At 44.5% G+C, this 13,124-nt stretch overlaps 1 protein-coding gene across 2 annotated transcripts in view; it reads right to left on the minus strand.

Annotated features, from left to right (window-relative positions):
- The window catches only part of INPP5F (inositol polyphosphate-5-phosphatase F), an 88,595-nt gene that overhangs the window by 47,315 nt on the left and 28,156 nt on the right, over window positions 1–13,124 (minus strand). For both annotated transcript variants that reach the window (XM_084757626.1, XM_084757627.1), the window contains exon 2: window positions 12,641–12,721. In XM_084757626.1, coding sequence (XP_084613752.1) covers window positions 12,641–12,721 — 81 coding nt within the window. The remainder of the gene's footprint in view (window positions 1–12,640; window positions 12,722–13,124) is intronic.

Consider the following 13,124-nt stretch of genomic DNA (forward strand, 5'->3'; position numbering starts at 1 on the left):
ACTCACTGAGGAAAACAAATGGAGCTCAAGGAAAATGGATTCATGCCAGAAAAACGAATGAAAAGTAGAGAGCCTACAAGACAAGTTGGCTGGCTCTGACACTGAGGAAGTAGTTAATGCATGCATAGTAAACAACCCCTGGGGGGCCCAGAGCCAGGCATCACAATCCTGTGACCTCACTGCTCTACAGTGGAGGTGAAACCATCAGCAACTAAGGAGGCCAGAGTTCAGATCAGTCTCAAGGGAGGCAAGAAACTCTGGCACATAAAACCATAGAACAAGCCGAGAGGAGCAGAAAGGGTGGGGACATTTAGCACTCTGGCTAGGCAGGTGGGGAGCATGAGGGCCAGGAGAAAAGAAAAGAGCGGTCTGATTGTCTGATCATTGAATATCAACTTGCCGCCTGCTTCCAGAACACAGCTGCTAGCAGAACGGGGCAGCTAAACGCCTCAGACACTGCCTTTACTTTTCTCTTGGCGTGTGTCCAGAGGACAACCTGCAGAGTTGTCTCCTCCACAAAGTGGGTTCAGAGATGGAGCTCGGGTCACCAGGCTTGGAAGGAAGCAGCTGCCTTTACTTACTAAGCCATTTCAAAACTGGCCCAAAATTCTTTAAAAATTAACCAGGAGCCCACTTACTGGTAAAAATCGTACATATGAATGAAATAAATCCTTCTGAGATTATTATGAATAAGAAAAGGAATGTAAGAAGCCGTATTGGGAGGACATTTTAAAAGGCCATTTATATTTTGTAGACATGTTATACTACAAATACTACAGCTTTAAGGAAAATGTTCTAAAGAAACTTTCGTATAAGGAGTAATCACCTGTAACTACTAGAGTAGATTTGTTTGGGTTTTTGTTTTTGTTTGCTGTGCCAGAGGTGAGACCCAGGGCAATGTGCGTGACCACTAAGCACATGTTGTCCTCTGAGCTACATTCCCAGCCCTAGTTCTTATCAGTTTTGTTTGTTTACATTTATTTATTTCGTGTGTGTGTGTGTGTGTGTGTGTGTGTGTGTGTGTGTGTGTGTAAGTCATCTCATCAGCTTTATTTTTTGTTTCTATTTTTTAACGAGCTTTGCTTTTGTTGTTTTTTGTTCTGTTTTGTTTAAGGTGTGTCTTGGCTGCATGTTCATCTGTGCACCGTGTGTGTGCAGTGCTGAGAAGGCACGAAGAGGGACTCAGAACCCTGCAGCTGGAGTTACAGTTGGCTATTAGCTGCTGTGCGGGTGCTGGACTGAGCCTGGGCTCTCTACAAGAGCACCAAGTACGCTTAACCAAGGAGCCATATCCCCAGACCCTGGAGTTTTTTATTGTTGTTGCTGTTTGTTTTTGAGGCAGGATCTTACCTTGAATTTCAGATTCCCATTCCCCTCCTCCCCAGTGCTGAGATCACAGGAACGGCCACCACAACCAGTTTTCCTACATGTTTTTAATAATGTGACTTGTCAGTAGTTATTCCCACTTGGTACTGTTGGTATGCACTGTGAAGGTGTGCACTGTTGGTGTGCACTGTGAAGGTGTGCACTGTTGGTGTGCACTGTGAAGGTGTGGCTCCGTATACTCCATTGCTAACTCTGTACCAGCAAAGAGCTTTGGCCCATCACCAGTCTCATATTTTGTAAATATTTGTTCCTTCCTTACCTGCCTGAGGCAATCTAGAATTGTATCTGATGGGCCAATGGCTGGGCAGAAGAGGATGCCGGATCTTCCAGGAAGAGAAAGGGAAAATGGGAGAAGATCAGATGTGGGGCTTTTGCCAGCGTGACACAGGAAGGAACTGACTATCTGGACTGAGAGAGAGGTAAAAAACCAGCCATGTGACGAGTCATGGGCCAGAATGGAGAGTCCGCCTAGCTAAGGCCTAAGCTATTAAATATTGATACGTCTCCATGTCTTTAAGCGCTGGTGGGTCCAAGAAAGTCTGGCTGTATGGCACAACGTACACAGACATGGAACTCATGCTCACACTGGATTGCTGTGGCCGTCTGAGGAAGAATGGCCCCCAGAGGCTCATCATATATTTGAAGGCTTGCTCTTTAGGGAGCGGCATTGCTTGAAAGGGATTGTGGGGTGTGGCCTTATTGGAGGAACGACGTCACTGGGGGTGGGCTCTGAGGTTTCAAAAGCCGAAGCCAAGCCCCGTGTCTCTCTTCCTGCTCCCTGGGCATCAGTTACTTCTCCAGCTCCGTGCCTGCCTGCCACCATGCAACTGTGAAACTGTGAGCTAGCCCCACTTAAGGGCTTTCCTTTATCACAGTTGCCATGGTTACGGTGTCTCTTCACCGCACTGGCCACAACAAGTACTATCAAGAGTGCTGCCCTAGGAGCCAGGCCTCCATGGAGCTGAGAGCTCTGCCTATGCTCCTGTCTCTAATGCCCTTGAGGAATACAGCTTTCCAACAGCTTTATAGGCAAGTACTGAAGCAATGCTAATGATACTCAATTTATTCAATGACAAAGCACATGAAATATTTCTTGTCATTGGTCCTACAGCAAGGAAGCCCTCTATATAAAGAAGACTACAGTCAGTTTTAAAATCATATGTGTAACATATTTTACCATCTTAATGACTGAGCTAGATCCACTATTTCCAAACTAGGAAAAACAGATGGTGAGGCCTATTTTAATGAATGAGATCTACTTATGTGAATTCTGTCTGGCTGCTCCGTACTATGAGGAGTAATTCGTTCAATTACTAAACAAAGGGGCTTGCCAAAATAACCAAGACAATTTTCAAACTATTTCTGGTATCTCATGTGATCTGTATCTTTCCTAATGGATCTCTGTTCTTTTTATATTTAGTTAACTCTTACCTTAATTGAGCTTATCTTCTTGGTCTTCAAAATGTGTTTTAACTTGAAGAGCTTTGGTGACCCATTTTAAATCTCCAGCCTAAAGCAATCTTTTCATAGATCCTTGCATGAAGACATAACTGCACTCCATATATTATACAGAAAATAAATGATAAAAACATACCTCACAGGCCAGGCGGTGGTAGCACATAATTTTAATCCCAGCACTCGGGAGGCAAAGGCAGGCAGATCTCTGTCTCAGCCTCGTCTACAGAGTGAGTTCCAGGACAGCCAAGGCTACACAGAGAAACCCTGTCTCAAAAATCAAAAACAAAACTATCCATCACATATATTCTACACAGTTGCTCACCCTGCTGTGTACCATCCCCCCCCCTTCCCTTGCCTCTTACCCTTCCCCTGTCTTTCCCAATAGCCTATGTCTTATACATTCATTTTTCTGATATTAAGTTATACATCACTTCCTCAAAAATGCCTTCCATCCTGGGACTCAACTGCATTCAGGCAAGCACACAGCACCCATACAAACTCCATGGCTGGGTAATTAATATATGCTGTTAGTTGAAGTCTATGATCCTAGAAGTTTCAAGTTCTGTTCACTCTACAGCCTCCAGTGTCAACTACAGTCCTTGGCACACAGTAGGCACACCAAAAATATCTGTTAAATCCATAGGCAATCACTGAATATTTTGGAATAGACCCTACTCTGGGCCACTACACAGAGACGCACACAATAAAACCACAGCACTCCAGCCCTTATCTTTTTGGAGCTTGTCATACAGAAAGGTGGCAGATAAACAAGTAAACAAGTGAAACAAAAAATCAGCATAATTATAGTAGGAATTTCACTACAGTTTTTACTTTCTCCTAGACACTACAATGAATAAAAGTATTTTGTTTTGAAGACTTGTTTTTAAATTTGTGCTGATGTGTCTGTCTATCTATCTGTATGTGACAGTGGCCTGGAAGGCCAGAGGGAGGGTATCAAATACCCCAGAGATGGAGCTACAGGCAGTGGTGAGCTGTGTGATGTGAGTGCTGGGAACGCAGGTCCTGGCAAGAGCAGCCAGCACTCTCATGGCTGAGCCGCTTTTCCAGCCCCCAGGAAACATGGTTTTCATGATGCTTTTCTTTCTTCAACCTGCCAAGCATGTGCACATTCTGGCATCTATTTCTTTTCCTCCTCTCAGTAAATCTCAACTGGTCAAACCATAGCCAGACGTTCAAACTCAGAGACACAGCACAGGAAACCCTGAAGGTACACTTGCCTTTAATATCAGAGGAAAAGCTTTCAAGTGGGAAACAAACAGCTCTACAGTGATACTTTCTGGCCACCAAGGCTCATAGAACAATTTTTGGTGGACTTTATGGAGTAAGTGAGAGAACAGCTGAGCTCTTGGTGGCACACACCTTTAATGTCGGTGCTCGAGAGGAAGGAGTAGGTGGGGCTCTGTGAGTTCAAAACCAGTGTCAACTCATGTATGAGGAATATAGTAAGTTCAGGCCACTCAGGGCTACATAATGAGACCTTGCTCCCCACCCCCCACCCTGGAAAAGTACAACTGAACATACTTTAATTTTTTTTTCATATTTTGATACTACAACTTTTTTGTATGGGGGCTGGAGAGATGGCTCAGAGGTTAAGAGCACTGGCTGTTCTTCCAAAGGTCCTGAGTTCAATTCCCAGCACCTACATGGTGGTTCACAACCGCCCATAATGAGATCTGGTGCCCTCTTCTGGTGTGCAGGTATATAATAAATAAATAAATAAACCTTTTTGTAGTCTCACAATCATTTCTGGTGACTTGTTAATATCACCTCAGTTTTAGTAAATATTAATTTAAGAAAAACATTCCAAGTGTACTTTTTTTTTCAAAACTATGTACATAGGTGGTCCTGTAGTAGGCTACCTCTTAGGTTCTTTAAAGGAAAAACAAAAAGAAAGCTAAGCGAAGTGGACATAGTAGATATGTCTATACAATCCCAGCACTCAGGAGCCTGAGGCAGGAGAATTACAAGCTCAACTCCATCTTGTGTAACAGTTCCAAGGCAGCTGAAGGACATAGCAAGACCAAACACAAACAAAGGGAGTTGGGGGAGGAAGAAGAGGGAGGAAAAGGAGAGGGGGGAAGGGAAGGAGAGAGGGAGGGAGGGAGGGAGGGAATGAGAAGAATCAGTTACATTCAATGCTTACTACGCCTAAGAACTAAGAGACTCCAGCTGCTTTGGCCATCTGCCAACTGAGGCTCACGTAGGGACCTGACCCAAGGGTGTCCTGTGATCTTTCAGGTCTCATCTACCTCCTTACTGTGTAGTCAGCCACGTTTGAAAATCATGTGGCCATACAACAGAGACAGTTGAGACTGGAGGGGACGCCTGGCAGGGCTTTGTAGTAAGTGCTTTTACAGAACATTAGGTTCTTGCCGTGGGCTGAGCCATTTCTTCTATTGAAGTCTGGACCTTAGAATGTGACCATATTTGGAGACAATCTCTAAAGAGGAATTACATTAAAATGAATTCAGTTGGGTTGGACTTTAATCCAGAATAACTGTTTTTATTTATTATTTTTAAAGATGTCACTATTTTTAGTTATGTATAACTATGCAGGGTATGGGCTTGTACATGTGACTACCGATGCCCAAAGAAGCTGAAAACATTGGATTCCCAGGAGCCAGTGTTACAGGCTGTTGAGGGCCACCTGACCTGGGTGCTGGAAATCTAACTCAGGCTCTCTTCAGGAGCAGTATGTGGTCTCAACTGCTGAGTCACCCCCACAACTAGTATCACTGTAAGAAAATTTAAACACACAAAGATGCAAAGGAAGGAAGCCCAAGGGAAGACAGGCATTGCAGCCATCCATAAGGCAAGGAAAGAGGTCTTGGAGGAAACCAGCCCTGCCAGCTCATTAAGTCTCCAGCATCACGGGAAGATGAAATTCTGTAGTTTAATGCCTCCCCCAACCTGTGATGCTCCGCTCTGGCTGCGCCAGCAAACTAGTATAGTTTTAAAAGTCACGAACGCCTGCTATGCTCCTCAGAGCCCAGAGTTCAGCGACAATCATGAGCAGCAGCACAGCTCGCCACAGCTCGCCCACACCGCGTTTTTAGACTGACAATGACATCTGTTCAAACAAAATCATGTTCCTATCACACTAGGCAAGAACAGAAATGCATGCATTAATATGTAGAGAGTCAGTGGGAGGAAACAGGAGGGAAGGAGAGCTTAAGTGCAGATGTTTTATTCCCCTCATTTCCTACCCCCGAATGATAAAATGTTCCCATGGGGAAATGCCCTGAAAATACCAGCTCAATTCTGACACACCAGGAACACAGCATCTTCCAGCCCATCTGACTCTGAACAAGAGAAAGAAGGGATGAGGGAGCCATGGAGGACAGAGGATGGAAGGGAGGGGGAGGGGAGGGTGGATCTTCCAAGGCGAGGAACCGGGGGCAACGCTGCACAGAGAAGACAAGGCTGTGGGGCCGTGGGTAAGGGGCCAAAGAACAACAGAGCCCGCAGGAGATCTTCATCTGCTTCTCTCCTAGTAAGTGACTCTGGCAAGGACAAGGCAAGGATAAGAAGGGGGAATAACTAAGAGACTGGGTCTGCCCTTCTTTTTACGTTTTCTTTCCCTGGCTCGCTCTCCTCCCGGCTCCCTCTTCCAAAATGTCCCGTATTACTATTACTCACGCTGCCTCACACAAACAGGGCCAACCATACAAGTATACCTTGAGCACAGAGGGAAAAACGGTCAGGGGCCACTGACTTCAATTTGGCCAGTGGTTTGTCTGCCAAGGCCACGCCCTGCTTCTCTGACTGTTCCCCTCATCTGAGAACGCAGCCCTAGGATGCACTCTAAACTAGGGGACCTGGGAGGTCCTTGGCCAAGCAGGACCACTTCTCTATTGTGTGAGCCAGACTCCCTTCCTATCCAATTTTTTTTGATTGCTAGTCAGTCTCCACTGATTACCGAGGCCCTCAGAGTAAGCCTGAAGGATGAGAGCACCATCTTTAGACTATATTTCTTTTTTCTACATATAAATAGGGCTGGAGCTTGGCTGGTAGAGTGCTTGTCTCACATGCACGAAGCTCTGGGTTCAGTCCCAGCACCACCTGGACTTGGTATGGTGTACACACTTGTCATCTCATCAATCAGGAAGAAGGCAAGATCAGCCTAGGCTACATGAGACCTCATCTCAAAAAAGAAAAAAAAAAATCAAAGAGAAATAGATGATGGAGATGTGCATCAAAGACAAATAGATGATGGAGATGTGCATCAAAGACAAATAGATGATGGAGATGTGCATCAAAGAGAAATGGTGATGAAGGACCTCAATCCTATACGACATCCACTTTCAGCTTCAGTGCCCTGGGTTCTTACAAAAAAATGTTTATGTCACAAGCAGATAGATTTGTATAATTAAAGGAGCCTTGATAAAATAGTGCCTTGTAATTTAAGACCTTTCAGGTACTATCTTGTTCGGGACTCACAATACTAGAACACATAATGAGGCAAATTACTCTGGATCTTGCTTTACAGCTTAAGACATAAGGTCCTTGACCTGGGGATTTGTCTTCTTGGCTCCCAGGCACTTCCTGAAAAGATGCCCCACTATTCAGGAGAAAGAAGAGGACACCAGAATAGAAAGGAAGAGCCCAGAAGAGAGAGAGGCCCTCTAAGAAGAAAGCCATGCCGGGCGGTGGTGGTGCACGCCTTTAATCCCAGCACTCGGGAGGCAGAGGCAGGCGGATCGCTGTGAGTTCGAGGCCAGCCTGGTCTACAAAGTGAGTCTAGGACAGCCAAGGCTACACAGAGAAACCCTGTCTCGAAAAACCAAAAAAAAAAAAAAAAAAAAAAAGAAGAAAGCCATGGCGAGGTGATAGAAGAAGCCCAGAAGAGAGACCCTGTAAAAAGAAAGCCATGGTGAGGTATAGAAGAGCCCAGAAGAGAGGCCCTGTAGGAAGAAAGCCATGGCAAGGTGTAGAAAGGCCACATGAAGTCAAAGTGTGGCAACCCAGAGTGCTGCTGCTGCTGGTCTACCCTGCAGGCAGACGAAAGCGGAACAGAGTGACTGTTGTCAGCCCCCGGGATCCTGGGAGACTACACACTGCTGCTGCCTTAAACCACTCAGCCTTTAGGACGGTCGTTACACAATAGATAGTGAGGCAGATGCTGGGTTTGGCTAATAATAATAATAAATATCAACAAATGGAATTTGACTCTTGGTCCTGACTGATTTCAGTGATTTATTCACTTCTCTAAGATGCGACTGAAATCAGAGAAAAATAATCAGAAGTTTTATACACGTCATTTACATAATAGAAATTGAATTTTAGCTCAGAACATCCAGCTGTGAAATTATCTTGTCAGTATGTAAATGAATTACAGATATATATATGTAAATGCGGACAGGTAGGAGAGTGTTATTAAAATACTTAGCATGGTTACACAATGGCTGAATGCTTTTCTCCTTTGTGCTGAAGATTTTTTTTCCCCCTGGGAGAGGGTTTCTCTGTGTAGCTTTGGCTATACTGCAACTCATTTTGTATACCAGGCTGGCCTGGAACTTAGCGTTCCATCTGCCTCTGCACTCCTAGTGCTGGGGTTAATGGCGTGCACCACTACCACCCGGCTATGTTGAAGAAATTTTTAAAACCTACCAAAGGCAGGACACACAACAAAACTTACAAATATTATTCTTTTTTTTTTGGTTTTTCGAGACAGGGTTTCTCTGTGTAGTCTTGGCTGTCCTAGACTCGCTTTGTAGTCCAGGCTGGCCTCGAACTCACAGCGATCCGCCTATCTCTGCCTCCCGAGTGCTGGGATTAAAGGCGTGCGCCACCACGCCCGGCCAAATATTATTCTTAATAGGAAGGAAAAAAGGAAGGAAGGAAGGAGGGAGGGAGGAAGAGAGTGGAGAGGAGGGGAGGGAAGGGAAGGGAAGGGAAGGGAAGGGAAGGGAAGGGAAGGGAAGGGAAGGGAAGGGAAGGGAAGGGAAGGGTAAATTAAACAACCCAGTGAAGAGAAAGACAAACAAATCATGAAATGTTCAATAAAGAAAGAAGAAGGAACTCTAGTTTCATCTGTCAACATAGGTTAATCTCAAAAGCATTACCAATAAAAAGAAGGGGGTAAACAGGCATGGTGGCACATACATGTGATCCCAAGACTCAGAAGGTGCAGGCAGGAAGGCCAGAAGTTCAAGGCCGTCCTTTGTTATATGGCAAGTTTGAGGCCCACCTAGGTATATGAGACCTCATCCTAAAAAGTAGATAATAATCTGGGCATGGTGCCACACACCAGTAATCCTGGCACTTGGGGAGGCAGGGGCAGGTGGACTGCAGTGAGTTCAAGGCCAGCCTGGCCTATAAAGAGACAGGACAGACAAGGATACACAGAGAAACCCTGTCTCAAAAAACAAACAAACAAAAATAGATAATAAATAAAACTGCCAGGCATGGTAGTGTAACACCTTTAATCCCAGCATTTGGGAAGCAAAGGCAAGCGGATCTCTAAATTCTCAGTCAGCCTAGCATGGTCCACACAGTGAGTTCCAGACCAGCCGGGGCTACATAGTTAGACCCAGTCTCAAAATAATAATTAATGAATTAATTAAATCAGTACTACAAGGATGACAAAGTGCCCAGCATACTGGAAAGTGTCTCTAATCCCAGCACTCGGGATGCAGAGGCAGGCGTATCTCTGTGAGTTCTAGGCTAGTCTGGTCTACACAGCATCTTCCACATAAGGCAGGGGTACATAGTAAGGCCCTGTCTCAAGAAGAAAGAAAGAAAGAAAAGAAAAGATTTAATAAGAGATTAGCTGATGGGGAGCAACTTGCCAAAGCAATTTATGCTCTAAAAAAATAAATAAATAACATAATGTAAGAAATATTTTTATAATAATGCATCACCACAGAACATAGACTAGGGAGATGATGTGTCGGCATCCATGCAAAAGTTAGTGGTGCTGTATCTGTAATGTCAAGTCTGGGAGGACAAAGACAGAGGACCTCAGAGCCCACTGGCCAGTCTGCCCAGCTGAATCCATTAGCTCCAGGTTCAGTGAGACCCTGAGCCCTATCTCAAAAAATAATGTAGAGAACATGACGGAGGTAGACGCCGAACATTGACCTCTCACACTGGCATGCACATGTATGCATACACACCCACACAAACATACATCTCACAGTGAGAGAGAGAGATTTTTAATAATTCAAAAATAATGGAATTTACATAAAAATCTCCAAAATATAAATATTAACACATATTGATTAGGAATATATATCCAAAAAGAGCCCTGATTTTCGAGGGAGTAACCAAACTCAAGAGCTGATTCTCTTCAAAGGAAGGACACACTTAGAGAAAACGGCAGCGATGGCTGTGAGGTCAGCAGCGTCTCACTTCTTAATCTGGTAAGAGATAAGTGCATGTACTTATAACACCTTGTACTATTTATCTGTGACAAGCAGTCCTTTATATTTATTTTTAAAACTCATAATAATACAATTTAAAACATAGCCAAAGAATCGAACAAAAGAAAATTAAAAATTGACTCCAGCAATATGTTTTTGTAATTCACAAAAACCAACCTAGCATTTAAATGTTCAATAATCTTATTTAAAACTTAAAAACAACAGTGTTACTAGGTGTTCTTCCATAGCCAGAACTTGGAAGGCTGTGTTCAGAGAATCGTTAAGTTCAAAATAAACCTGGGCTACAACACTCGGGAGGCAGAGGCAGGCGGATCTCTGTGAGTTCCGAGGCCAGCCCGGTCTACAAAGAGAGTCCAAGACAACCAGGGTTGTTACACAGAGAAACCCTGTCTCAAAAACAAAACAAAACAAAACAAAACAAAACCCATCTGGGCTACAAAATGAGACCTTGTCACTCAAAGGACAGAGCTCCACCCCTGAACCCCCAAGAGTTTTTCTTGGACCTTCATAGTGCACTGTGGCACACATGCAAACACACACACACACACACACTCTCTCTCAGCACTGTGCACACATGCAAACACACACACACACACACACTCTCAGCACTGTGGCACACATGCAAACACTCTCTCTCTCTCTCTCTCTCTCTCTCTCTCTCTCTCTCTCTCACACACACACACACACACACACACACACACACACACTAATCATTAAAGAAAGAAAATAGATGAACAAAAACCACAACAGACATACTAAGAGGTATAAGTGACTTCAGAGGCAGTTATGCAGCAGTAACACCGCTGGAGGCTTCTACATTCATAATTATACTAAATGATCAGAGGAGCCGGGGTAACGGCGCATGCCTGTAAGCCCAGCATTCAGCATGCCCAGGCAGAGAGTATCAAGGTCAAGGTCAACCCGGACTATATTACACCAGCTCTAGGCTAGCCTGGGCTAAATTGAGACCCTGCCTCTGAAAAACAAATAAAGAGCTGGAATGATGGCTTGGTGGTTAAGAGTACTTCCTGTGAGCCAGGCGTGGTGAAGCACACTTGTAGTCCCAGCACTCAGGAGGCAGAGGCAGGCAGACTGCTGTGAGTTCGAGGCCAGCCTAGTGAGTCCAGGCCAACTAAAGCTACACAAAGAAACCCTGTGTCAAGAAAACAAAAAACAAACAAACAACAACAAAAGAGAGTATTTCCTGCCCTTATAGTTCCCAGCATCCACATGGCCCTGCTCACCACTGCCTCTAAGTCCAGCTACAGAGGGATTAGCACTTTCTTTCTTTCTGTTTTTTGGTTTTTGTTTTTTGTTTTTTTCAAGACAGAGTTTAAGACAGAGTTTCTCTCTGTAGCCTTGGCTGTCCTGGACTCTGTTTGTAGACCAGGCTGGCCTCGAACTTACAATGATCCGCCTGCCTCTGCCTCCCAAGTGCTGGGATTAAAGGGGTGCACCACCACGCCCTGCTCACAGGAAGTACTTATGTGGCATACATACTCACAGACCTGGGAAGAGGTAAATGGCTTACGCCTTTCCATCCACTGGCCTGCCTTGGACAGAGGGCCCAGAAATTATCACACCACACACCGAAAGACCCATCTCCTCCCTGGCAGAAGCGACTGACTCAGGTCTAAGCAGCTGACCCAAACCAGCCAATCACAGTTGCCACCTGCCCACCCTTTTAGCCTTGTTCTTCCTACTTCAGCTCATGCGCACGTGCTTGCTATACCTTCTCTTAAGGGACCTTACTTCCTCACTCAGGGACATGCGGACTGCAGTGGTCATGCGTCCACAGAACCTACTTCCTCACCCAGGGATGACACCCGGACTGCAGTGGTCATGCGTCCTGTCCTTTCTTCTAAACTATAAGCTCTAGGAGGGTAGGAAGGGGTCAGTTTGGGCTCACAAGTGTGTTAGGCCAATTAGCACGATTCCTGGCACAAAGCAGAGATTTTTATGAGAATATTTTTAACAAAAGAGCAAAACAATTGTAATATCGTGTCTCCTCTTCTCAAAAACTTCATTTTCATTTCATTAAAGTTAAGTAGAAATACACTTGCTTTGAGAATACCCAAAACTATGAGAAAGGAACCAATGTTAGAACAGAATCCACATCCAACCTTGAAAGGACATCACAGAATATCATGGTAAATTTTACAAGGGTAAGGAGTTTATAAAAATATGCCTGGTGGGCTAGAGAGATGGCTCAGAGGTTAAGAGCACTGGCTGATCTTCCAAAGGTCCTGAGTTCAATTCCCAGCAACTACATGATGGTTTACAACCACCTATAATGAGATCTGATGCCCTCTTCTGGCATGCATGTGAACATACAAACAAAACACTATATACATAATAAATAAATCTTTTAAAAAAAAAATCCAACATACCTGAATGAAGTTGAATTTTCCCAATAACTCCTTCTACCAATCCCAAACAAATGGGGTTCCAGGCAAGAAGAAGATCAGTGGCTAAAATAAAATAAGAAGCAATTGTGAGAACATATTCACCAGAAAGAATGTTAAACTATCTTTTGCAGCATACTTTTAAATATTTTAAATTTTAATTTAACTATTTTAAAATATTGTGGGAGATCAATATCCCCCGTGAAAAGCAATTATAAACATTCCCCCACAGAGTATATTACCATATACTACTTTGTGGCAAAGCATTAACTCTGAGGCCAGGGCAGTTCCGGGGTAAGAATGAACTCGAGGCACGCCACTGAGCGGAGGCAGTGCCTTGGCGCCCTACAGTGGAGGAAAGAGGCTGCTACACTGCAAAGAGGGCAAATGGGAGGGGCCCAGTGATCCCAGGTGCAAAGACAAGGCCCAAGGTGGACCCAGTGACCCCAGGTGCAAAGTCAAGGCCCAA

Source organism: Acomys minous (genome assembly GCF_964271855.1).
Source record: "Acomys minous genome assembly, chromosome: 2".
Classification (NCBI taxonomy): domain Eukaryota; kingdom Metazoa; phylum Chordata; class Mammalia; order Rodentia; family Muridae; genus Acomys; species Acomys minous.